This window comes from Cricetulus griseus (genome assembly GCF_003668045.3).
Source record: "Cricetulus griseus strain 17A/GY chromosome 1 unlocalized genomic scaffold, alternate assembly CriGri-PICRH-1.0 chr1_1, whole genome shotgun sequence".
Taxonomy (NCBI): Eukaryota; Metazoa; Chordata; class Mammalia; order Rodentia; family Cricetidae; genus Cricetulus; species Cricetulus griseus.
The window spans coordinates 84,307,963-84,333,510 of NW_023276807.1; the positions used below are offsets into that span (position 1 = coordinate 84,307,963).

Below are 25,548 nucleotides of genomic sequence, written 5' to 3' on the forward strand. Positions count from 1 at the left end.
ACCCTAACGGAATACCCTGTGTAGTGAATGGAGGGTGGAGACCTAACCTTAACACATAAAGGAAAAGTACGTCAATGTAAAATACAGACTAAACAGCATTCAGGAGTAATGTTCTAAGAATCAATACAGGCTGGAAAAGTGGACCTTCCTTCCTGATGAAAGCCCTCCCAGTGTAAGGCAGGACCCCTCTGTGCTAACTTCTGCGGATAAACACCTCTGCTTATTTAGTTTTCTTCTCTGAGTTCAAGTTCTGCCAGATTAATTATTTTGGTGTTACTTTGTCCCATGGAATTAATGACAGCCAGGCTAAGGTAACACACCATTACAGCCAGCAGCTTCTCAAACATCCTGATAGTCAATTTCCTCTGTGGTGTCTTGTGGTGAAGCTTCTGCCATGGAGCCTCTAGGTATGATTGAAAAGGCTTCTGCAGAGACAGACCTATGGGGGGACAGCACCAGTGAAAGCCACCATCTGCTCCATGATGTGCTTTCGGGAAGTTAATGTAACAAAGACTTTCTGGATATGTATTTTAATGATTGCTTTTCCAATCAGCGTTGCACCAACTAAGGTCCAAAAAGGTACAAGGAAGTGTCCACATGTTATTCTAGGCTGGTCAAATACGGGCTTTGGAATAGAAGCACAGGCCAAAATTAAAAAAAAAAAAAAAAACAACTTTCTATACTAGCTTTTAAACAATCCATGATGCAGAGTCTTGTGAACTCTTTACATGTCCCAGCATTTCTTCAAATTCCTGATACTTTTCATCATCTGGCTCAGCACCTGAGAGGCGAGTTGTGCTGGCCATGAAATGCAGAGGCAGGACACAGCTCTCCAACGGCTGTACCGACACCCACGTCTTTTGAGATGATGCTCCATGAAGGAACGGCTCCTTCAGTGCATTCTCATCTAGATGGATACTCTGGTCAGGGTAAGGTGACTCAGGGAAATTAACTGCATTGCATTGGCATTGTTTGTTTTTACTCTTTGGCTCTTTGCTCCTTGGGGTTCCATTACTCAGCTCCTAAATAAGTACATGGAGGCTTATGAATGCCCGGCCTTAGCTTGGCTTATTTCTAGCCAGCTCTTCTTAAATTATCCTGTCTATCTTTTGCCTCCAGGCTTTTACCTTTCTCTATTTCTGCATATATTTTCTTTCTTTCTTATTCCATGTCTGGCTGTGTGGCTTGGTGGCTGGCCCCTGGCATCCTCCTCTCCTCCCTTTCTCACTCTTCTACCTTCTCTTTTTCTCCTTCTATTTATTCTCTCTGCCTGGCAGCCCCACCCATCTCTCTACTGCCTAGCTATTGTTCATTCAGCTCTTGATTAAATTATAGACGAAGTTTCTTTCCCACATGGTCCTGCTACCCTTTAGTCCCAAATAAACACACAGAGGCTTATATTAATTATAAAACTGTTTGGCCAATGGCTCAGGCTTCTTACAGGATAGCTCTCTCTCTTAATTATTAACACATAACTATTAATCTATGTATTTCCACATGGCCTTATCTTACCGGAGAATGCCCGGTGTCCTGTCTTCCTGGTAGCTACATGGCATCTCCCTGGCAGTTCCTCTCTGCCTTTCTCTTCCCCAGAAGTCTCTTTGTCTGGTAGTCATGCTTATACTTCCTGCCTGGCTACTGACCAATTAGTGTTTTATTCATCAACAAATAAGAGAAACATGCATACAGAAGGACAGCCCCCATCATTAGACCAATCAGGTGTTTAAGACCGGCAAAGTAACACAGCTTCACAGAATAGAAAAAATGCATCATAAAAGAATGCAACACATCTTTGCATCATTAAACAGATGTTCCACAGCATAAACAAATGTAACATATCTTAAATTAATATTCTACAACATTGCATTCATAGATAGCTAATGTAACCGAAGCTATATGAGAGCAGGTAAAGCAGGAAAGTGTGCAAGCCTGTTCCAAAACCAACAGGACAGCAGGAGGCATAGGAAAGAAACTGCTTTTCTATGCACTGCACACACACTGTTGGTGCACTCCTTCCACACCCTACACAGCTATCAGCACAGCAAGCAGCAGTCAAAAAGACACCACAAATGCTTTGACGATGCCACAATTTTGAGGTCCATTCCTTCAAAACTATAAGAGTTTCCAGGGGAAAACACTACAAGGTATGAGTGGCTGTGTCCACAGGACAATATTCTTTTTTCCTTAGCCCTTCTCTTCTTCTCATGTACTGAAGAAAAGCCTATGAAACTTCTACTGTTCTTTACTCATTGCTACACATCTCTGGTCACAATTTTTCCCATTCTCTGCCATTTCACAGATCAGTAACTCTGGAGGAGCCGTTCAGACCCCCAGCTTCTCCAGATTTCAGGATCCTGGAAGGCGCTCCCAGAATTGACTCTCACACCCAATGCTGAGACCACTTTCTGCTTTTCACTTCTATTTGTCAGTTTTATTAGCCTATGAGGATGGGTGGTTTAGCCTAGGTATCAAGGCTGTCACAAGGACCATAACAGCTCCATCTTGTAACGAGTTCTCTGCATCCATAGTTGCCATATCAGTAGATCCTACCAACCATAGGTCAAAAATGGTCAGCTGAACATGAACAGATGTTTTTCTTGTCTTTGTTCCCTAAGATACAGTATAACTGTTTGTTACTTAGCATTTACATGGTGTTAGGTATCAGAATTAATCTAGAGATTGTTTATGTAGGAGGATGCCCATAGGTTATATGCAAATGTCGTACCCTTTATATAAGAGACTTGAGTGTCTGGCCTGGAGCCAGCCTCCCCAGGAGACAGAGGAACAACTGTGTGTTATATTCATTCATGTCTCAGGACTTCAGTGGGAAATCAGCTGAGTTACATATCAAAAAGCTCTTTCTGCTGTTTCCCAGCTTCTTGCCTCTGTTTCATTTGCACAAACATAAAAGGAATGTGTTGGTCTTTTTTATTTTTATTCCCCAAACAGAAATTGGAAGCTCTTGTTGAGCACATTTGATATGACAAGACCCAAGAACAATCAGAAGAATTGTCCTTTGGAATCAGGTCTGGGTTGAGGACAAGCTTACTCAGCAGCTTCCTGTCACCCTGGGCAGTCAATGCTCTCCAGGAGACCAGTATCTGTGACCTTCAGTGGGAGGGGTGAGCAATGTCATTGGTCCTTAGGTCTAAAAAGGGGGCCTACAATGGCTACTTTGTTTTTCTGCTCTTCCAAAGAAGGATAAAGAATATGGTACTCGTGCTTAATTCTGAAGGAAAAAAAATCATGCAGCTAGATTTTCCCCCCTAAGAATTAAGACAGAACAAACAATATTTTCACCCCATATGCAAAACATTCTTGGGATAGCTGCTGCTGTGTTGTGTGGAGAGCTCTTAGTAGAGTGTTATATTTGTTCTCATATTTTCCAGGCCTAACGGTCTTGGCAAATTCCAAAACTAACAAAAGATGAAAGCTGTGGTAGGGCTGGCACTGCACCAGAAGGGAGCTAGACAGCCTCTGGCAGAGCATGAGGTACCTGAGAGATGAAGGAGGGCTGCTTGCCTCTCTAAGTTGTAAGACCTGCACCAATGGCTTCACTTCCTGGATCAGTTCACTTTTCTGCAAAATCGGAGACAGGACTGGGTCAGGGGACCCAGCATCCCCTGTGAGGTTCTCTGATCGCCAGGTGTTATGCCTGCTCTCTCTCCAAAACATCAGTCTGAACTCCCTAACCACAATGTTCTCTTAGTTGGTATTTATAATTTTTGAAGATTTTTACTTTATTTTATGCATGTGGGTGTTTTTCCTACATGTATGTCTGTACATCACTTGTGTGCCTAGTGCTCGTGGAGGTCAGAAGAGGGCATTGGAACCCCTGGAACTGGAGCTACAGATGTTTGTGAGCCATCATGTGGGTGCTGGGTACCAAACCTAGGCCCTCTGCAAGAACAAGAAGTGCTCTTAACCATTGAGCCATCTCTCCTGCTGTTCTCAGTCATAATTAAGTCAATATATATGTTTTTACATTTTGTCACCACCAATTGTAGAATTTCAATCCCATATGGATAAATTGCCTGTCACTCCTTCCATGGATAGCTATAAAGAAGAGAAATGGAAGTTGGAAATATAAAAGAAACTAAATCAGAAACAAAGTTGGTACTTTTGATATGGAGACTTGGACAGGACCAAAGAAGTTGAACAGCTCAACCCTGGGCTTTGGAAGCCCTTCCCATATGTTAGTGGGGGAGAATGCAGGAGATTTGTGTGCCTGTTGGTCTCAAGTTCCAAAATCCTACATGTTAGGGGAGATCAATTCTCAAAGGTCTGTCCATCTCCAAACCTCTCTCATTTCTCTGGGTACCAAATATTAGGTAACAGGGTCTGGGGATGGGAGTGAAACCTTATTATCGGCATTATTCAGATGTGACCCAAAGAAGTCAACATGAAGTGTTCATGAACATCTTCACTGCTGTCAAGTGGGAGCAACAGCTCTAGAAACCTCTGGAACAATGTTTAGGGCCTGCCTTTGAGGTGTCCCACTTGGGGAATAAGGGAGCCTGTTCCCCTAATTCTCTTTTGCCTCCTGACAGTTGTTACTCCCCAGAACATCTAGCCTGTCTTCAGTTACATCTGACCATGCAGTTGAGGCAGTCTTTAGGCAGAGTCACAGATATTACAACAGGCCCTTGGCAGGTGAGGGATTCAGGCAGGACAAACGTTGATCTGATGGAGATGCCCACATGATAAAATAGAAGAGATTTCAGCAGCTCTGAGGACCACCCCCAATCAGAGCTCTTACTCTGTTTAAGTAGCCCCTGCTAGATATTTACAAGTGTCTTATTGAGACTATGGAAATAAATTCCTGAGAAATATCTTACTACTGAATATTTTGATAATAATAGGCTCCATCCTTGCCTAATCATAATTATTAATCTAAGGTACATAAAACTCATACTCATTTTAACATTAAAAATGTCAATTCTAAATATGATGTGGTGGGCCTGCCTGTATACCAGTGCTCGGGAGATGAAGTCAGAAGAGTGAATTTAAGGCCAGTCTGGGTTGTATGAGACTACCTTGGAATAACACTAATACACAGCAACACACACATAGAATGGTTGTTTGGGGGAAGTTTCTAGCAAATACCATTTCTCCAATCTGAGTTTAAAGTTCTTGACACAGTTCTTCTGTCTGCATGCTTAAGAGAACAGATGGTCTGAGGAGCTTGGAGGTGGCCTGGTGGGTAAAGTGCTCACTGTGTGAGCCTAGAGACCTGGGTTTGAATTGCTAGGACCCATGTAAAGCTGGCTGTTTGTGTCTGTAATCCCAGGGCTCCTATAGGGAAATGGGAGGTAGAGACACAGGAACCCATGAACACACAAGGGGCAGCTAACCTGGGGTACTCAAAGGGACCCTGCCTCCAAGGAGGAAGGCAAGGACTGTGATACCTGAGCTTGTTCTCTGACCTTCACATGCACACCATGTCATGCATCCCCTGCATTTACATACCCCCTCCCCACCACACACACACACACACACACACACACACACACACACACCCATATACCAACACTGTGTACATGCACACATATACAAAGTTGATTTTAAAAAGAATGTGGTCTCCATATTATATGGCCTTTTCTCCATGTTTTCTTGATTTTGGTTTTGTTGTTTATTTTTTGTGTCTGGGTGTTTTGCCTGCATGTGTGTCTGTGTACCATGTGTGTTCTTGGAGCCTGCTGAGACCAGAAGAGGATGTCAGATCCCCTGGAACTGGAGTTATTGATGACTGTTAGCCACCATGTATGGACTGGGAATCAAACTCACATCTTCTGTAGGAACAGCCAGAGCCTCTAAATGCAGTGGTGGCACATGCCTTTAATCTCAGCACTTGAGAGGCAGAGGCAGAGGCAGAGGCAGGCCTGGTCGACAAAGCTACACAGAGAAACCCTGACTCGAAAAAATCCAAGAGAGAGAGAGAGAGAGAGAGAGAGAAAAGCAGATGGTCCTATTATACAGCCCCTGTCTGGCCTGGAACTTGCTATGTGATGGCTTCAATTTCACAATGATCCTTCTGCATCTGCTTCCTGAGTGCTGGGATTAAAAGTGCACCATCCCCTAGAATGAGATTGATGAATACTCTCTATGCTATTCTAGAGTCCTCATCCAGTGGCTGATGAGAGCAGAGACAGACATCCACAGAAATACACTGAGCTGAAATCTGGAACTCAGTTGAAGAGAGGGAGGAATGAAGAACGAAGGGGTCTGTACCTGGTTGGAGAAACCCACAGAAACAGTTGGCCTGAAAAAGGGAAAGCATATCGACCCCAGATGCTCTTTGGGAGGACAGTACAGGACTAATCCAGCCCCCTGATCATGGATGCCAATGGGGAGGCCCCTGCACTCCTGGGAGCCTCTGGAGGTGGACTGGCGTTTTGCCCTGGTGGGTGGGAGGGACTTCGAGAGCCCATCCCACTTGAAGGGATTCGCTCTGTCTCTGAACACATGGGGAGGGGCCTAGGCCCAGCACAGGAAGATTTGGTGGACTTGGTGGAGCCCTGGTTGGGGGCCCTACCCTGCCTGGGGAGTGGCGGGTGGATGGGGTGGGGGGTAGGTTGGAGGTGGGGAGAAGGAATGGGGGTGGGGGGAGGGAGAGGGAGAGGGAAAGTACATGTGAAAATATTAATAATTTAATTAAAAAATGCAAAAAAAGCAAACAACGGAAAAAAGTGCACCATCATGTCTATTTAAAAAGATTTAGTGTGTGTGTATGTGTGTGTGTGTGTGTGTGTGTGTGTGTGTGTGTGTGTGTGTGCGCATGTGGTATGTGGTGTGTGTGTGTGTGTGTGTGTGTGTGTGTGTGTGTGTGTGTGGTGTGAAGGTGTCATAGCTCATGTGTGGAGGTCAGAGGACCACTTTGTGAGATTGGTTTTCTCCTGCCACCTTTAGATGTGTTCTGGAGGCCAAATTCATGTAACCAAGTTGCACAGCCAGCACCTTTACCTATAGAGTCACCTTGCAGGCCCGAGGAAAATATGTAAAAAGTATTTACAACTTGAGTTTATTCTTCCATAATTAAAAGAAAGAGTCAAATACATTGCCCAAGGAAAACACCTACTTTGGTGGGTTAACAGTGGGAAATGAACATTTATTGATTTTTAGGATGTAATAAATGGCATACTAAGAACTTTAACAATAGCTGGCATGGCCAGATGCTTACAATGTGTTGAGCACAGATCTGAGGGCTGACATGTACATATTTCAGATTCACAATAATTGCACAAGATGGGCACCATTATTATTACTGTGCTTTGAAGTGAGGAAACCTTGCCCCAGAGACATTAAGAAATCTATCCAGGTCCTAAGAAATAGGCCAGCCTGCCAGAACTTGCATACTTGGCTGTGTGTTACATGTTACCTCATTTTACTCTGGAATGTGTAACATAAACTACAGAATGATTTATAATTCAGAATTCAGAAAAAAAGACTTGGGAGACATCTGAGTCAATAAAGTACTTACACCAAAAGCATCAAGACCAGGGGACAACCTTGAGTGTCATTCCTCATTGGCTGTCTACCCTGGATTTTTGAGACAGGGTCTCTCAATAGCCTGGGGCTCATAAACACTAAACTGGCTAGCCAGCAAGCCCAAGGTTCTGTCTCGTCAGCAATGAAATTAACATAACCAACAGTTAGGGGGAAACATGCACAACATCAGTAAAACAGGTGGACCACAATAATATACCAATACAATAAAGCATTGTGAAATACGAGAAACTATTTTGGAGGTCCTCTGACCTCCACACATGAGCTATGACACCTTCACACCACACACACACACAAACACACACACACACACACACACACACATACACACACACTAAACAATTAAAAAACTGTAGAGAACAATAGCAGATAAGGAACCATACAATACAGAATGGTCAAATACTGATTCCTGAAAATTACATGCAATAGCTGATATACAACAGGTGCAATGGAGAAAGTCTTGAGGTTTGTGAAATGTGGAAAGCTGGGGGTGTGTTTTCTTCAGTAATCTCATGTTGCTGTTGCTGCTTAGATACTCCTATTTAACCCCCGCACTAAGGTCATGTAGGTACCACCCTCAAACCAAATTTATTAAAGATTTAAACAAATGATCATTCAATATAATAGAAAAGAGAACTATGAAAGGTCAAGGATTTTTTTTTATTTTGAAAACCTCATTTGAAGGATATAAATTAAAGCAAGAAGGACTACAAAGGGGTTAATGCTGTCTGTCAATATTCTGAGTGTAAGAGTTACCCAGAAAATAGGTAAAACATTTTTTCTGTGAGTGTTTACAGAAGCGATAAGCGTTTGAAATAGTAACTCAGACAAAGGAGATCTCCCTCAGCCAATGTAGAGGGCTTGCTCCAGCCTTTGGGGGCCCAGGGAGAAGACAGAGAAGGGGTAGTTCACGCTCTTCTTGATTCAGTGTCTTCCTTTCTACACTCAGATACTCGCTCCCTTGACCTCCGGCCTCTGAAGTCCGGGACTTACACGGTGTAACTTACACAATCCTCTACCGAGAGCATCATCATTAGCCTCAGTACTGCTCAGGGCTTTGCACGGGACTGAATTGCGTTTCTGGCTTTTGGGTTCTCCAGTGCTTGCGCCGCCCAGTATGGGTGTGAGCGTGCATGTGCGTGTGAGCAAGGGATTGAATTTAGAGCTACATATTCTTTGGCTAAACACATGCTCTGTCTCAGCCCAGCAGGGTCTTCCTTTTCATGACTGTTTAATTTTGAAAAACAATTTTAAAGCCAGTTTTCCTATTCCCATTTGATCACAGTGCATTTTTTGGAATGAGCAAAGTAGATTGGACCTTCCAAAGACAAACTGACTACATTGGTTCTTTACCAAATAGGAAAGAACACATAGAATCAATTTCAAGCCCTAAGAATCCTGAACTTTCTTCACACCAACTGTTACCTTAAAGGCAGCATAGCTCTCACTTAGAAGGTAGAAAAATATCTGATTGTCTTGTTAGTTCTTCCTTCCCTCTTTGCATGATTTTTAGGAAAAACTTGCAAATTCTAATTGTAAGCTCTTTGAGTCTTAGGAGCAAGGTTATGAATTATACACAATGTATGAGCAATGCTAAGCTAGCCAACTACTGGTATGATTTTTAAAAAATCTATTACCAGTCACAAAATCGCAAATAGTATCAATACTCTTCTATAATCAGATGATTCCTCTAACTTGCTCATTAAATACAAATCTTTGTTAAGGAAATTATCTTTGGGTAACTTTTAGTTTATTGTTTATGTTCCTTCTCTCATTAGAATGTCAGCTCTATGAGAACAAAGGTATTTTCTGTTTTGTTCAACATCACTTGGTATTCAATAAATACTACATGCTGAATACATGAATAAATGGAGGGGGTAAGTATTTGTGGCTTTGAAGTCCTCTGTAAGTATTAACCTTAATATCTCAAATGCATACATACAAGCACAATGTGTCAGTGACTTTCACCCCCTTCCACCCTTCCTCACAAGTTCACCATTTAAACTATGTAATTGCTGGCCATACATAAGGATCTATTCACTAAGTAGAAAGTGAGAGTGCTGGCACCACAGAAGTGGCTCAGCAGTTAAGAGCACTTAGTGCTTTTGCAGAGGACAAGGGTTCAATTCCTACCATCTGCAATTCCAGTTCCAGGAGACTTGATGCCCTCTTCTGACATTGGAAGGGTCTTGCACATATGTGGTGTAGACACCTACACCCAGGCATATCCACATACACAAATAAATAAATAAATAAATCAAAAGGGAAAATGAAACTTTTGTGGGGAACTTGCATCTGAAGAGAATATATTTGTAATGCCAACATGCTTTTTGTTTTATTAAATCCAGATCCTTGGGTGGAGTCTCTCAACTAAAAGTCACTCTGGAGCAAAATGGATTGCTTGTTATTTTCACAAAGAATTTACAGGAAGCAATTTTTAAAGGTTGCTATCAACCTGAAGTCATTGTTGGCACTGGGAATCAGTGTGTCATCAACCTTGCAGTAATCACTTAACCTGGGCCTGCTCAGAGAAATTTCCATCATATAAGGAAAATTGAATTCTACTGCCTCAGATCATAATCACATTCAATATTATTCCAATTTGATCATAGAGCTTGAACTATTTGACATATCGGTTTCTCTTATCCATCATCATGTTAAAATACCTGTTTTGCATGTGCTTCACACTGGCCCTGTCATTACTGGCTATTTCACAAATAGGTTTTTGGACAACTTGCCTTTCTTTGTGCTCAGAAAGTGTTGTAGTAGACATAGCTGGGAAGCAAATGGTTTGCCATCCTGTTCTGTTTGATTATTATATAATAATAGCTAAAAATTGTACTCATGTTGGACAAATTATCTTTCCACATACCTGAGAGGTAAGAGGATTATTCCAGGTGGAGGTACGAGGACATCCAAAACCTTGGATTTAGGTGTAGAATAACGATGGGTAGTTCTGTGCTCCCAACTGCCTTCCAAAGTGTTTATTTCTAAATCCCTGAGAAAATAGGGCTTTACAAGATGAAAACCCTTATATTCATATCCTTAGCAAGCATTAGGAAGTTTCCTATGTTTCCAAAACCAGCCAGTTTCTAAGTTGGAAAACAAGGTCTTGACAAAATCCAAATGATTGTTTTTAGCTTAATACAAATAAGTGCTGCTCAATTCATTTACTGATTTCTCAAAACCGTGTGGAATGATATGAAAAGTCTGCACAAAACTGACTCTAAAAATAAGGCAAAAACATCTTTCTGCATAGACTTTCCTGCTACTAAATGACTCTAAATGAATGTTTCCCTTGTTACATACACTGAGAGCGATCACATACAGACCTTAAAGTCCTTCTGCTTGCCTTAGCACAAGTTGCGGCTACATATAGTTTAAGTGCTCATGGATACTGCAATTAGCCTGGAAAAACACTGATGAGAAGTACGTGGTCCTCTCTGGATGACACACTGATTCTCAATGCCAGCAATGACTTCAAGCTGATGGCAACACTTACAAACCATTTCCTATAAGCTCTTTGTGAAAATAACAAGCACGTCCAACTATACCCTTTATCCAGTTACCCAGACTGCTGAATATAAAATTCTTGTCTTCATTCTGATCTTCAGCTTTTCCAAATTGTATAGATTCCTTGACTGAGACAAGCCATAGATCAAGTCTGTGCAGCCGGCTAGTTTCTGACCCTACCCAACAAGTATGCCTGTAGTAGATTTGACGAGGCCTCCTAGCACTTTTATAGTCATCCTGCTGTTCTTATTACTTGCCCATCACAAGCCTGATTAGACAGCTTTGTGTCCAGGGGTTCATATGCATCTGGGTCAAAGAAATTAATTCATACTAATCATTTTTTTTGTTGCAGATGACTAACGGAACTCCAGGTTCCCCTTGCTTTATGTCACTGTACATATTAGTTTATGCTACTGTGACTAAACATAAACAATGTGAAGGACAGAGGGCTTATTTTGACTCAAGGCTGCAGAGGGATTTCAGTCCAACATGTCAGAGGAAGGTTGACTGTTGTGGTAGGAGCATGCGACAGGGCAAATGTACATATTGTGGCTGAGCAGCAAGCAGAGAAAGCAAGCCGGGACCAAGGGTGAGATGAGCCTTCAAAAGCTCATCCTCTTAAAGGCCTTACCTTCAAAATAGCACCATGGGCCAGGGAACATGACCTCAAAACTAAACCCGTGGGAGATGTTCCATATACAAACTATAGAATTGGTCAACATTTCCTTAATGATTACACTATGAAGTGAAAGAAATCTATTGGGCATTTGCTACATGGCCCAGCAATATACAAAATACAGCAGATCCAAGAGACCATGCAGATTCCAGAAGCTAAGAAAACATACACATTTCTCTATAGTTTTACAATTGTAAAATAGCACAAACATCACATTTCTGAAGCCATAAACCCCTGTTTAGTACTTCTAAGTCCTTAAGCATAAGTAATCATTTCTTCTAGAAGGCCAATGAAAACTCAGGGCAAGACCCTACCCAGTTAAGCTTCCAACTTGTGGAAAGGTATTCAAGAAAAAAAATTAAGCAGCAAAGGAAACCATCAACAACAGAAATATGATGAAGATGTGCTGGAACTAGGGGTCAAGTTCCAGCCCCAGCAAGCAGCAGAACCTGGCAGTTTTACTCACATGGTTTTGGCTTTGTAGTCAAGAATACAAAAAAGGGGGTTGTGAAATCTTCCTCCCAGGCTAAGGAAAGCTGCTGAGGCCAGGCATGTGTCAGAGGTGTCCCAGAGAGGTCATTGTGTGACGCTGTGAAGTTGAAGCTTGGATTGCCTTGGAGACCCTAAGATGTTGGAGATGCCAGAGTCATGAGGATACCTGCCAAGGAAAGCTGCTAACAGGGAGTGGAACCAACCCAAGAGAGTATTTTGCAGTCAACAAAGCTTAAAGGAGTTGGAGATCCGAAGAGCACTTTAACATCAGACATGGAGATGGAGAATTTGGATTTTGCCCAGCTGGTTTTTGGACTTGTTCAGGATTTCCTCACTTTGCTTCCTTTCCTCCCTTTTGGGATGGTAATGTATATCCTCTGTCCTTGTATGTTGAAAGTATATGATCTGCTTTTTGATTTTGATTTTTACAGGGGTTATAGTTAAGACATTGCCACGAGTCTCAGAAGAGACTTGGACTTTTAAAACAGTAATAGACTATAGGGTCTTTTGAAGTTGGACTGAATGCATTTTGAATAATGATGTGGCTATAAGCATATGGGGCCAAGCAGTGCAATGTGGTGGTTTAAATAAGAATGGCCCCCATAGGATCACATATTCAATTGTTTGATCATCAGTAAATGTGTCACTGGGGGATGGGCTCTGAGATTTCAAGAGCCTAAGCCATGCCCAGTGGCTCTCTCTCTTCTGCTGCCTGAAGATCTGGATTCAGAACTCTCAGCTAACTCTTCAGCATCACTGTTGGCCTGTGTGCCACTATGCTCCCCACAATGACAACAGACTAAACCTCTGAAACTTCAATCAAGCCCCAATTAAATGCTTTCTTTTATGAGTTGCCATGGTCATGGTGTCTCTTCACAGTAATAGAACAGTGACTAAGACAATCTGTTTACCTGCCTATTAACTTTAAACATTTAACTGACTCATTTTGCTAGGCACATAATTAATTGTCTTCAAGTAGTAATGGTTTAATTTTCCCACTATTTATTTCTCTTGGTATGTTTCTTCTCTTTCCTACACTGGCTGAACTCCCTCAACAATGGTAAATCAGAACAGTGACAAAGGGCATGTCCCTAGTAGCATCATCTTATTAACACTTTCCCTTCTGCCTCCAGTTAATCAACACAGTGAGGGTGGGAAAATGGCAGAAAGTTTAGTACCAAACTTGAATGCATGGAAACACTGGCATTTTGTAAATTTAATCTCTATACTAGCTTAGTTTTTTGACCAAGATCTAGTCATTACAACATTACAGTGTTAATATTGAAATTGTCATAGAAACTGGAACTATGTTTGTCACAGTTTAGGGCCATATTCTATGAGCTGGGGTTGACATTGCTGTTATTGTCACAAAATTATAGTTTGTCAGATTTCCTCCCCAAACAGTACTTCATACTGATTTAAGAGGCTATACAACTACAAAAGAAAAATATATGATTCTGACTAACAATATAAAGAAAGTTCTTTGTTCCACTGTGCTAGCTGCTAGGAAAGCTACTTGGTGTCAGGTTTTTATTTAACAGAAGTAGACTTTTCTCCACAAAAAATAATGGTGTAATAAATTCAGATTTGAACTTAAAATGGGGCATAAAATTTCCAAATTGCCCAAGCAATGACTGCAACCGCTATACTAATTAAAATATAAATGATATGTAACAAAATTTTGCTAAGCTTATGTTTCAATAACCTATTAATTCAATTGACTAGGATGTGCAAATAACCCATCACTTAACTTTATAACTTCTCTGGCATTCTCTTGTTCTATAGGCATTTCTCACTTTAATTTTTATTCTTTCCATTTTGAGACAAAGGAATACATTTATCATAAACTGTGTGTTAGTTTAAATCCTTACCTTTTTTTTTGGTTTTTTAAGACAGGGTTTCTTTGTGGCTTTGGAGGCTGCCATAGAACTAGCTCTTGTAGACCAGGCTGGTCTTGAACTCACAGAGATCCGCCTGCCTCTGCCTCCCGAGTGCTGGGATTAAAGGCGTGCGCCACCAATGCCCGGCTTAAATGGATGGCTCAGCCGTTAAAGGCTAGGCTCACAACCAAAAATAAATCCTTACTTCTTAAATTGTGAGTCACAACCCTGTATGGAATTCTGCAACCTAATGAGAAACTTGAAAAACTTTGACAACAGTAAAAGGTCTCTGGATATACAATAACCAACATGGAATTCAGTAAAACACAATGAACCTGGGGTATTTCTGGCAGTGTATGACTTCATTGCAGTTTTGGTTCTGAAGATCCAGCATGCACACTTTGCACTGTGCATGCCTTCACACTATGCAGTGCCAATGAGGGTTGCCTAAAACACCTCGACTCAGATTCAAGACTATTGTATGCTATGAATTTCAGTGTTTTTACTATACACAAGGTTTCCTACTGCTATAGACACATAATGGCTCAAGGACAAAAAAACAGATTTTTAAAAAGATTTTATTTATTTATTATGTATACAGCATTCTGCTTCCATGTATATCTGCACACCAGAAGAGGGCACCAGATCTCATAATGGATGGTTGTGAGCCACTATGTGGTTGCTGGGAATTGAACTCAGGACCTCTGGAAGGGCAGTCAGTGCTCTTAACCTCTGAGCCATCCCTCTAGCCCAAAACCAGATTTTTGATATGTTCTGTTATTCTTCAGCAGGGAAGTATCAAATCTTTGGGTTATATTGTGTTAGAATGTTTGATTTTAAAAATGATGTTTGAGTTGCTGTCTTAAGTTCCATTAAAAAAATCATTAATGAATTTTGCTTTAAGATTAGGACAGAATTTCCAACATTTTCTGAAGTTACCCTAAACATAATCTGCCACTTGTTCTACACACAATTGTGTGAAGCAGCATTCTCAGTACTGCTGATTATAAAATCAAAATATTCAACTCTTCCTTCTCCCTCCACCTCCCTGACCTCTCCTGAGCCCTACTCCTGCCCAAGGTCCCCATCACCCCAGGATCTCTCTGGGCCTATGGATGCAAATTAGACTTTAAACTAAAATGAATCAAAAGAGATGAAGAAGGGCAGGCATTTCCTACTCATCACAGAAAAAGTCCATCAAGATGAAGTCTCAATCCTAAACATCTATAGCCCAAATACAAAGGCACCTACATTTGTAAAAGAAACATTACTAAGGCTCAAACCACACATAAAACCACACACACTTATAGTAGGAGACTTCAACACCCCTCTTTCACCACTAGACACGAACACCAGACAGAAACTTAACAAAGAAACAAAGGATCTAACAGAAGTTATGACCCAATTGGGATTAACAGACATCTATAGAAGATTCCATCCAAATACAAAAGAATATGCCTTCTTCTCAGCGCCACATGGAACCTTCTCTAAAACTGACCACATACTTGGTGACATAGCAAACCTCCACAGATACAAAAAAATTGAAATAACCCCCTGTATCTTATCAGACCACTACTCTTTAAGATTAGAATTCAACAGCAATACAAATTGCAGAAAACCTACAAACTCATGGAAATTGAATAACACCCAATTGCACCATTCATGGGTTGAGGAAGAAATAAAAAGTGAAATTAAAGGCTTCCTAGAATTTAATGAGAATGTAGACACAACATACCTAAACTTATTGGACACTCTGAAAGCAATGCTAAGAGGAAAATTCATAGCACTGAGTGCCCACATGAAGAAACTGGAGAATAGTCACACTAGGGAATTGACAGAACAACTGAAAGCTTTAGAACAAAAAGAAGCAAACTCACCATGGAGGAGTAGATGCCAGGAAATAATCAAACTGAGGGCTGAAATTAATAAAGTAGAAACTAGGAAAACATTACAAAGAATCAATGAAACAAAGAGTTGGTTCTTTGAGAAGATCAACAATATAGACAAACCTCTATTCAAACTAACCAAAAGGCAGAGTGAGAGCATGCTAATTAACAAAATCAGAAACGAAAAGGGGGATATAACAATGGACACTGAGAAAATCCAGAGAATCATCAGGTCATACTTTGAAAACCTGTACTCCACAAAATTCGAAAATCTAAAGGAAATGGACAACACATGTAAAAAAGTCAGGGCAAAGACAGGGAGATCCCTGGGCTTGCTGGCCAGTCTGTCTAGTAACTGACAGGTTCCAAGCCAGTTAGAAACCCTGTGTCAAAAACCAAGTGGTGGTGGTGGGGGGGTAAAGATAGCATCTTTAACAAATAGTGCTGGTACAACTGGATTCGGACATGCAGAGGACTGCAGATAGATCCATATCTGTCGCCATGCACAAAACTTAAGTCCAAATGGATCAAAGATCTCAATATAAATCCAGCCACACTGAACCTTCTAGATGAGAAAGTGAGAGGTACCCTTGAAGGTATTGGTACAGGAGACCACTTCCTGAACATAACACCAATAGCACAGACATTGAGATCTACAATTACTAAATGGGACCTCCTGAAACTGAGAAGCTTCTGTAAGGCAAAGGACACAGTCAGTAAGACAAAACGACAGCCCACAGAATGGGAACTGATATTCACCAACCCCACCTCTGACAGAGGGCTGATTTCCAAAATATACAATGAACTCAAGAAGTTAGTCTCCAAAACACCAAACAATGAAATTAAAAAGTGGGGCACAGAACTAAATAGAGAATTCTCAACAGAAGAATCTAAAATGCCTGAAAGACATTTAAGAAGCTGCTCAAAATCCATAGCCATCAGAGAAATACAAATCAAAACAACTCTGAGATACCATCTTATACTGGCCAGAATGTCTAAAATCAAAAACACCAATGACAACCTATGCTGGAGAGGATGTGGAGAAAAAGGAACACTCCTCCATTACTGGTGGGAGTGCAAACTTGTAGGACCACTCTGGAAATCAGTATGGCGGTTGCTCAGGAAAATGGGAATCAGTCTACCTCAAGATCCAGCCATTCCTCTCTTGGGCATATACCCAAATAATGCATGTTCATACAACAAGGGCATATGTTCAACCATGTTCATAGCAACATTGTTTGTAATACACAAAACCTGGAAGCAACCTAGATGCCCCTCAACTGAAGAATGGATAGAGAAAATGTGGTACATTTACACAATGGAGTACTGCCCAACAGAAAAAAAGCAATGGAATCTAGAAATTCGCAGGCAAATGGATGGAAATTGAAGAAACCATCCTGAGTGAGGTAACTCAGTCACAAAAAGACAAACATAGTATGTACTCACTCATATATGAATTTTAGACATAGAACAAAGGATCACCAGCCTGCAATCCTCATCACCAAAGGAACTAGGAAACAAGAATGACTCTAAGAGAAATATGCATGGTCCCTGGAGAATGGGAAGGGCCAGGATCTCCTAAGCTAATTGGAGCATGAGGGTAGGGGAGAGGGAGCTGGCAGAATGTGAGGAGGAAAAGAGGAGGGGAGAGGAGGAAATGGAGGAGCAGAAAGGTTGAGTTGGGGGAAGAATAAAGGAGAGCAGGATGAGAGATATCTTAACAGAGGGAGCCATTATAGGTCCAAGGAGAGATCTGGCACTAGGGAGATTTCCAGATATCTACAAGGATGACACCAACTGACAATCTAGGCAATGTCGGAGGGGCTACCCTAAATGCCCTTCCCCTATAATGAGACTGATGACTACTTTATATGCCATCCTAGAGCCCTCATCCAGTGGCTAATGGAAGAAGAGGCAGACACCCACAGATAACACTGAACTGAACTCTGGAACCCAGTTGCAGAGAGGGAAAAATGAAGATGAAGGTGGTTGGGACCAGGCTGGTGAATCCCACAGAAACAGCTGACCTGAACAAGGGGGAGCACATGGACCCTAGACTGCTGTCTGGGAGGCCAGCATGGGACTGATCCAGACCCCTGAATATGGATGTCAACTAGGAGGCCTCGGCACTCTATGGGGCCCCTGGTAGTGGATCAGTATTTTTCCCTGGTGTAAGAAGGGACTTTGAGAGCCCATCCCATGTTCAGGGACGCTCTTGCAGCCTGGACACATGGGGGAGGGCCTAGGCCCAGCCCACGATGATTTTGTGGAATTTGGGGAGCCCCCATGGAGGGCCCTACCCTCTATGGGGAGCAGAGGGGGGAGGGGACTGATGGGGCGTTGGGGGGGGAGGAGGGAGAAGGGATTGACATGTGAAATTATAATTTTGTAAAAATTAAATAAAAAAGTGCACTTTGAAAAAAATCAAAATATTCATCAACTCTGAAAGAATGTTGACGATGCTCATGTTGCACTGTATCAATATCCAGCCACACTGTCACCTTTTATGTAAAGTAACACGAGTACATCCATCTCATTAATATTCAAGTTAGCGTTCATGTTTAATAAATGGTCAAATTACAGGCATACTAAAAACTAGCTTTAACATAGTTTTTATGATTTATATAGGTTTCTATACCTATTTTCTATAGCTATATATCCAGAATCACACCAGAATTTCTTGGATACAAAGAGGCCAAAGTATAAACTATTTTATTTTGCATTACAAATTGCCTTGTTTTTATTTTATTCTTTATCTTATTTTGAAAATTCAAGTCATACTTTTTATTTAGTAGAATTATAAGAGTATATATTGATAAAATTTTACACATATAAACCACCAAAATTAAGATACAGAACATTTTCCTCAATCGAGAAAACACCTTCATTCTGTTTTCCAAATAACACCATTTCCAAGTTCTAGAAATAATCACCATTCTTACTTGATTATCATAGATTATATTTAGCTACTTTTGAACTTAATTTTAAGGAAAAAATATAACATGTATTCTTTTATGCCTTGCTTCTTTCATACATCAAAAACTGTTTAGGCTTACAGTGATATTAATGTTTTGGCATTTTGTGCTTTTCTAAATTGCATTGATTATTCTACTATATAATATGCCACAATTTGTTGTCTGCTTTATTGATAGACATACCATTTTCTAGGGCTACTGTAAATTGTCATACAAAAATTTTTGTGAGCGATTCATTTTATTGAGACTATTCTAAGACTGAAATTACCAAGTTGTAGAATAACTATATTCATAACTTCCTGGAAATTGCCAAGCTACTTTCAAAAATTATTGTGTAGACTTTGATTCTACTGGGAGAGTTGTAGATCCAGAAACAAGGGTGATATATATATTCAAATATATATATATTTGAATTACAAACAAGATTGAATTACATGACGATCCCAGTTCCCTTCTCCCTCCCTTCCACCTCTACCACCACCCCCCAACTAAAATCTTACCTATCATATGTCCTTTCTTCTAATCTACACCTGACTCAAAATTTCTGCTTCTTCATGAACTCTGCATCCTTCCTTTTCTTCCCTTCTCACTCTCATAGCTTCCTCTCCCCTCTTCCCATGTTCTCAATTTGCTCAGGGGATGGTGACCTTTTCCCCTTCTCCAGGGGACAAAGTTTGTCTCTTTTAGGGTCCTCCTTGTTTACTAGTTTCTCTGGCAGTGTGGATTGTAGGATGGTAATCCCTTACTGTATGTCTAAAATCCACATATGAGTGAGCACATATCATGTTTGTCTTTTTGTGATTGGGTTACCTCGCTCAGAATGGTTCCTTCGAGTTCCATCCATTTTCCTGCAAATTTCAAGATTCCATTGTTTTTTTCTGCTGAGTAGTACTCCATTGTGTGAATGTACCACATTTTCTCCATCCATTCTTCGGCTGAGGGGCATCTAGGTTGCTTCCAGTTTCTGGCTATTACAGATAGTGCTGCTATGAACATCATTGAACAGATGTCTTTGTTGTATGAATGTGCTTCTTTTGGGTATATGCCTAAGAGTGGAATTGCTGGATCTTGTGGTGGACTCATTCCCATTTTCTTGAGGAGTCGCCATACTGATTTCCAAAGTGGCTGTACAAGTTGGCACTCCCACCAGCAGTGGAGGAGTGTTCCTCTTTCTCCACATCCTCTCCAGCATAAACTGTCATTGGTGTTTTTGATTTTAGCCATTCTGACAGGAGTAAGATGGTATCTCAGAGTTGTTTTGATTTGCATTTCCCTAATGGCTAAGGATGTTGAACACTTTCTTATGTGTCTTTCAGCCATTTTAGATTCCTCTATTGAGAATTGTCTATTTAGTTCTGTACCCCATTTTTTAATTGGATTGTTTGGTGTTTTGGAGACTAGCTTCTTGAGTTCTTTGTATATTTTGGAGATCAGCCCTCTGTCAGATGTGGGGTTGGTGAATATCAGTTTCCAGTCTGTGGGCTGTCGTTTTGTCTTGCTGACTGTGTCCTTTGCCTTACAGAAGCTTCTCAGTTTCAGGTGGTCCCATTTATTAATTGTTGATCTCAGTGTCTGTGCTACTGGTGTTATGTTCAGGAAGCAGTCTCCTGTACCGATTAATTCAAGGGTATTTCCCACTTTATCTTCTAAAAGGTTCAGTGTGGCTGGGTTTATGTTGAGGTCTGTGATCCATTTTTGCCTTGAGTTTTGTGCAGGGCGAAAGGCTTGGGTCTATCTGTAGTCTACTTGTTTGCAACCAGTTATGCCAACACCATTTGTTGAAGATGTTTTCTTTGTTCCAGCATATATATTTGGATTGTTTGTCAAAAATCAGGTGTTTATAGGTGTGTGGGTTAATATCAGGGTTTTCAACTCTATTCCATTAGTCTACCTGTCTATTTTTGTGCCAATACCAAGCTGTTTTCAGGACTATAGCTCTGTAATAGAGCTTGAAGTCAGGGATGGTGATGCCTCCAGAAGTTCCTCTATTGTACAGGGTTGTTTTGGCTATCCTGGGTCTTTTGTTTCTCCATATAAAGTTGAGAATTGTTCTTTCAAGGTCAGTGGAGAATTGTGTTGGGATTTTGATGGGGATTGCATTGAATCTGTAGATTGCTTTTGGCAAGAATACCATTTTTACTATGTTGATCCTACCTATCCAAGAGCATGGGAGATCTTTCCATTTTCTGGTATCTTCTTTAATTTCTTTCTTTAGAGACTCAAAATTCTTACAGTATAGGTCTTTCACGTTTTTGGTTAGTGTTACTCCAAGGTGTTTTATGTTGTTTGTGGCAATTGTAAAGGGTGATGCTTCTCTTATTTCTTTCTCCACCAATGTGTCATCCGTATATAGTAGGGCTACAGATATTTTTAGTTAATCTTGTATCCTGCCCCTTTGCTGAAGGTGTTTATCAGCTGTAGGAGTTCCCTGGTAGAGTTTTTCGGGTTGCTTATGTAGACTATCATTTCATCTGCAAATAGTGAGAGTTTGACTTCTTCCTTTCCGATTTGTATTCCCTTGATCTCCGTTTGTTGTCTTATTGCACTAGCTAGAACTTCAAGGACAATATTGAAGAGGTATGGAGAGAGTGGACAGCCTTGTCCTTTTCCTGATTTTAGAGGGATTGCATTGAGTTTAATTTAATTTGATGTTTAATTTGATGTTGGCTGTCGGCTTGCTGTATATTGCTTTTATTATGTTGAGGTATGTTCCTGTTATCCCTGATTTCTCCAGGACCTTTATCATGAAGGGATGTTGGATTTTGTCAAAGGCTTTTTTGGCATCTAGTGAGATGATCATGTTATTTTTTTCCTCAGTCTGTTTATATGGTGGATTACATTGATGAATTTTCATATGTTGAACCATCCTTGCATCCCTAGGATGAAGACTACTTGATTGGGATGGATGATTTCTCTGATGTGTTCTTGGATTCGATTTGCCAATATTTTATTGAGAATTTTTGCATCAATGTTCATGCGGGATATTGGTCTGTAGTTTTCTTTCTTAGTCGTGTCTTTGTGTGGCTTGGGTATCAATGTTATTGAAGCCTCATAAAAAGAATAAACTGTATTTTAAAGCAAAGGTTTGGAACAGAGATTTTAATATAAGGCACACTTGGGCCCATAGTCTGATTTTATTCTTCACCCCTTTAAAAATATCTGTTCACTTCTAGATACTGAGTACATAACTTTGCATAAACTAGACAGTGTCCCTGTTTTCACATAGCTCACATTCCAGTATCTCTCACTAGATTGGCTCAGAAAGACCAGATAAACATTATGAACTTCAGTACTGATTAATAAAGCAAGAATAATAGCATCACCTTGTTCTAATGCCTAGAAGTATTTAACACACATGAGATTCATTAATAGTCGCTGGGTTTCCTATATAGTCCAGGCTAGCCTGAAATTCACAATCTTTATGACTTGGTATCACACATGCTGTTTCTACAGACCTGCACTACTGTGTCTGCCTGGTTCTACAGACCTGTGCCACTGTGTCTTACTAGTTTTCATACTGTAATCTTCTGCTTCTGAAAAAATGTAAGAAATAATCACCATAGAAAAGCATAATGTTTAAAAGTATTCATAATCTTAGCTAGAGATATCTATTACCATTTAATATGTTTTTATTTTTTCTGATTGCATGTTATCTTAGTCAATGTTCTATTGCTGTGAAGAGACACCATGACCATGGTGATTCATGACAACTCTTACAAAGGAAAGTATATTTAATTGAGGCTTGCTTACAGTTTCAGAGGTTTAGTGCATTATCAGCTTGGTGGGACACAGGGAGGCACACAGGCAGACATAGTGCTGGAAAGTAGCTGAGAGTTCTACATCTGGATCAAGCTGAGAGAGAGAGGGGCTCTAGGCCTGCCTTGAGCATTTGAAACATCAAAGTCCACCCCTGGTGACACACTTCCTCCAACAAGGTCACACCTCCTAAATGGCCAAGCATTCAAATATATGAGCCTATGGGAGTCATTTGTATTCAAACCACCACAAATGTATAATTTTAAAATCTATTATTTCTTGTGTTGGGGGGGTCACAGGACTCACACAACAGTGCGCATGTGGAGGTCATAGGATAACTTCCTAGAGTGAGGTCTCTCTTCCTACCTTTATGTGGGTTCCAGGGATCAAACTCAGGTCACCAGGCTTGGGCAGAAGGCATGTTACCGGCTGAGCCCTCTCACTGGCCTTTTCCTATATTCTTTAAAGGAGAATCCCAGGACATACATTCTTTACACATGTTCATATCTATTTCATTCTGCTGCCCTTCAGAAGGGTCCAGTCAGGATATGCCTCCACCAGTCACATGGGGTATGGCTGTCTCTCTTTGGGGAGAACGAATGCCAATTGAAACTTTCTGGAAGAATCATCTTACCAGGTCAAAATTTGCTCTAGCTCTTAATTAGGACTTCCAAATTAAAAAGAAAACAAACAAAAAAAAACAAACAAGACCACCAGATTTGTGTCATAAGTAAAACCTTTTCGATGTAAAGAATTTACTTAAGTTATTTAAGAAACAATGCCTTCCAAGACACATAGGGACTGGCAGTGGAACCAGAGTCAGAAAGCCTTCAGGCCATCAGCCAGTCACTACCTGTTCTTCCCCTTGGGAAACACGCCACAGATTCATGCTGCCTCTCTTCTGCACCAGCTGAGCCCACTCTCCACAGGACACAAGCATGCAGCTGAGCCAATGGTGACCGCCTTTAGACTTTTTAGTTTTAGCTGCTGTTTTTAAATTCCAGGTCTTGAAAGAAGAGTCTAAGGGACTCAACACATTTTCTTCTGAACCAACAATCCAAGTCAGTGGACACAGAACAGCCTATGAAAAGGCAGATAGGGTGGAGTGTCCATTCGTAGTTCAATTAGTTGTGGCCAGGGGACAAAGTCTTGTAAAATACCATTAGAATATCAGGAATTATGAACAGGGAAGGGTAATGGGAAGGCAGGCATATCTAGAACATCCTGAGGACCTTTCCCAAGTGTCTTAGTTAGGGTTTTTATTGCTGTGAAGAGACACATGACCATGGCAACTTTTATAAAGGAAAACATTTAATTGGGGCTGGCTTACAGTTCAGAGGCTCAGTCCATTATTGTCATGATGTGACTTGGAGGCCTAAAGACAGACATAGTGCTGGAGAAGATGAGAGTTTCACATCTTGATCCACAGGCAACAGGAAGTGAACTAAGTGTCACACTGGGCATAGCTTGAGTATAGAAAACCTCAATCCCCCCACCCACCATGACATACTTCCTCCAATAAGGTCACACCAACTCCAACAAAGCCCCACCTCCTAATAGTGCCACTTCCTTTCGAGGTCATTTTCTTCAAACCACCCACCAGGCATAAGGGATAGTCTAATAAATGTAATTTTGGTAATCAAAGGTCCATATCCAGAGTCACATACAAATGCAAGGTATGAGTTACAATTTTGAAATTTGACTCATCTCTCCAACAGTTCAGTTGGGGCTGATGGATGGACTATAATTATTCATAGTGCAAGGCTGGGCTTGTCAGTGACTTAGAACTTATGATCTCTTTTGAAGTTCTGTGTTTAAGTTAGAGAACTCTACATGAGCAATGTGCACAGTCAGAAGAAGAGGATTCATGCTCATTTTATTGTTACTAATTTTATTAGAAAAGTAGCTCAATGTTGGATTACCTGTAGAATATACATAAATATAAGTAGCAAGTGGTTATCCCCTGGCATGCATGCCTATGCACATGTTCTGCAGTGGATCTGGGGTACTGGGTTCTTTTTAAATGACCAATTTAAAAAAATACCATTTTAAATGACTATACTATTTTTCTATGGTATAGAAAAATCTAGCCACCTACACACATTGCTCCATACTCAATTTCCATCTCCACTCTCTGGAAGTGGACACTGTCGATGGTTAGAATCTTTGCACTAACTCAGAAAACTTTCAGCACAGGCATTTTTCACACAAATGAAATCACAGTCCGCATATTCTTGGATTATTTCAAACCTACCTCTAATTGTTGAATGACTACAAGTGTTTCCATTTTGTGACAATCTATTCATCTGTTAATTATTGACTGTCGGGTCATCTATCCTGTTTTAGATAATATATTTTGATAATTATTTTTAAATACTGTTCCTTGTGTAAGTATTTAAGATAGAAATCTAAAAGTGTGAATTTAAAATATCACAATTTAATAGTTGTCACATTATGCATAGTCTAAGGTTGTCACTAATAATTATTTATATCAATTTACTTGACATCAGAAACATAGAAATTTATTTCCTACATGCCCTGTTCATTTCCTCTCCATCTTTTTCTTTCCAACTGAAGGACAATACACTCTACTGAATAACATATTTGTTGTTTATAGATTTCCCCCCTTATCTAAGTTATTAAGGTATAATTTTCAAGCCATCAATTCTCTCATCTATGGTATAGAATCTAATAATTCTGGTACACCAATCAATCTGGAAAGCCATAATTCCAATCAGCTTTTAGAGGATTCCAAAGAGAAAACTTCTACCCCCTTGTAGTTACCTGCATTCTTCAGAAAGTTGGTCATTTAGAAAGAACCCGGTGCCCCAGATCTACTGCGGAACATGTGCATAGGCATGCAT

The 25,548-nt window shown here is 40.6% G+C and overlaps 1 protein-coding gene across 1 annotated transcript; it reads right to left on the reverse strand.

Annotated features, from left to right (window-relative positions):
• Positions 1–220: 220 nt before the first annotated feature.
• LOC100766106 (vacuole membrane protein 1) lies at positions 221–2,292 on the reverse strand. The gene is given in 11 exon segments (XM_027387736.2): positions 221–253; positions 255–445; positions 448–652; positions 654–821; positions 823–857; positions 1,888–1,996; positions 1,999–2,067; positions 2,069–2,148; positions 2,151–2,180; positions 2,183–2,238; positions 2,240–2,292. Coding segments are annotated over 11 exon segments (1,029 nt in total).
• Between the last annotated feature and the right edge of the window lie 23,256 nt (positions 2,293–25,548).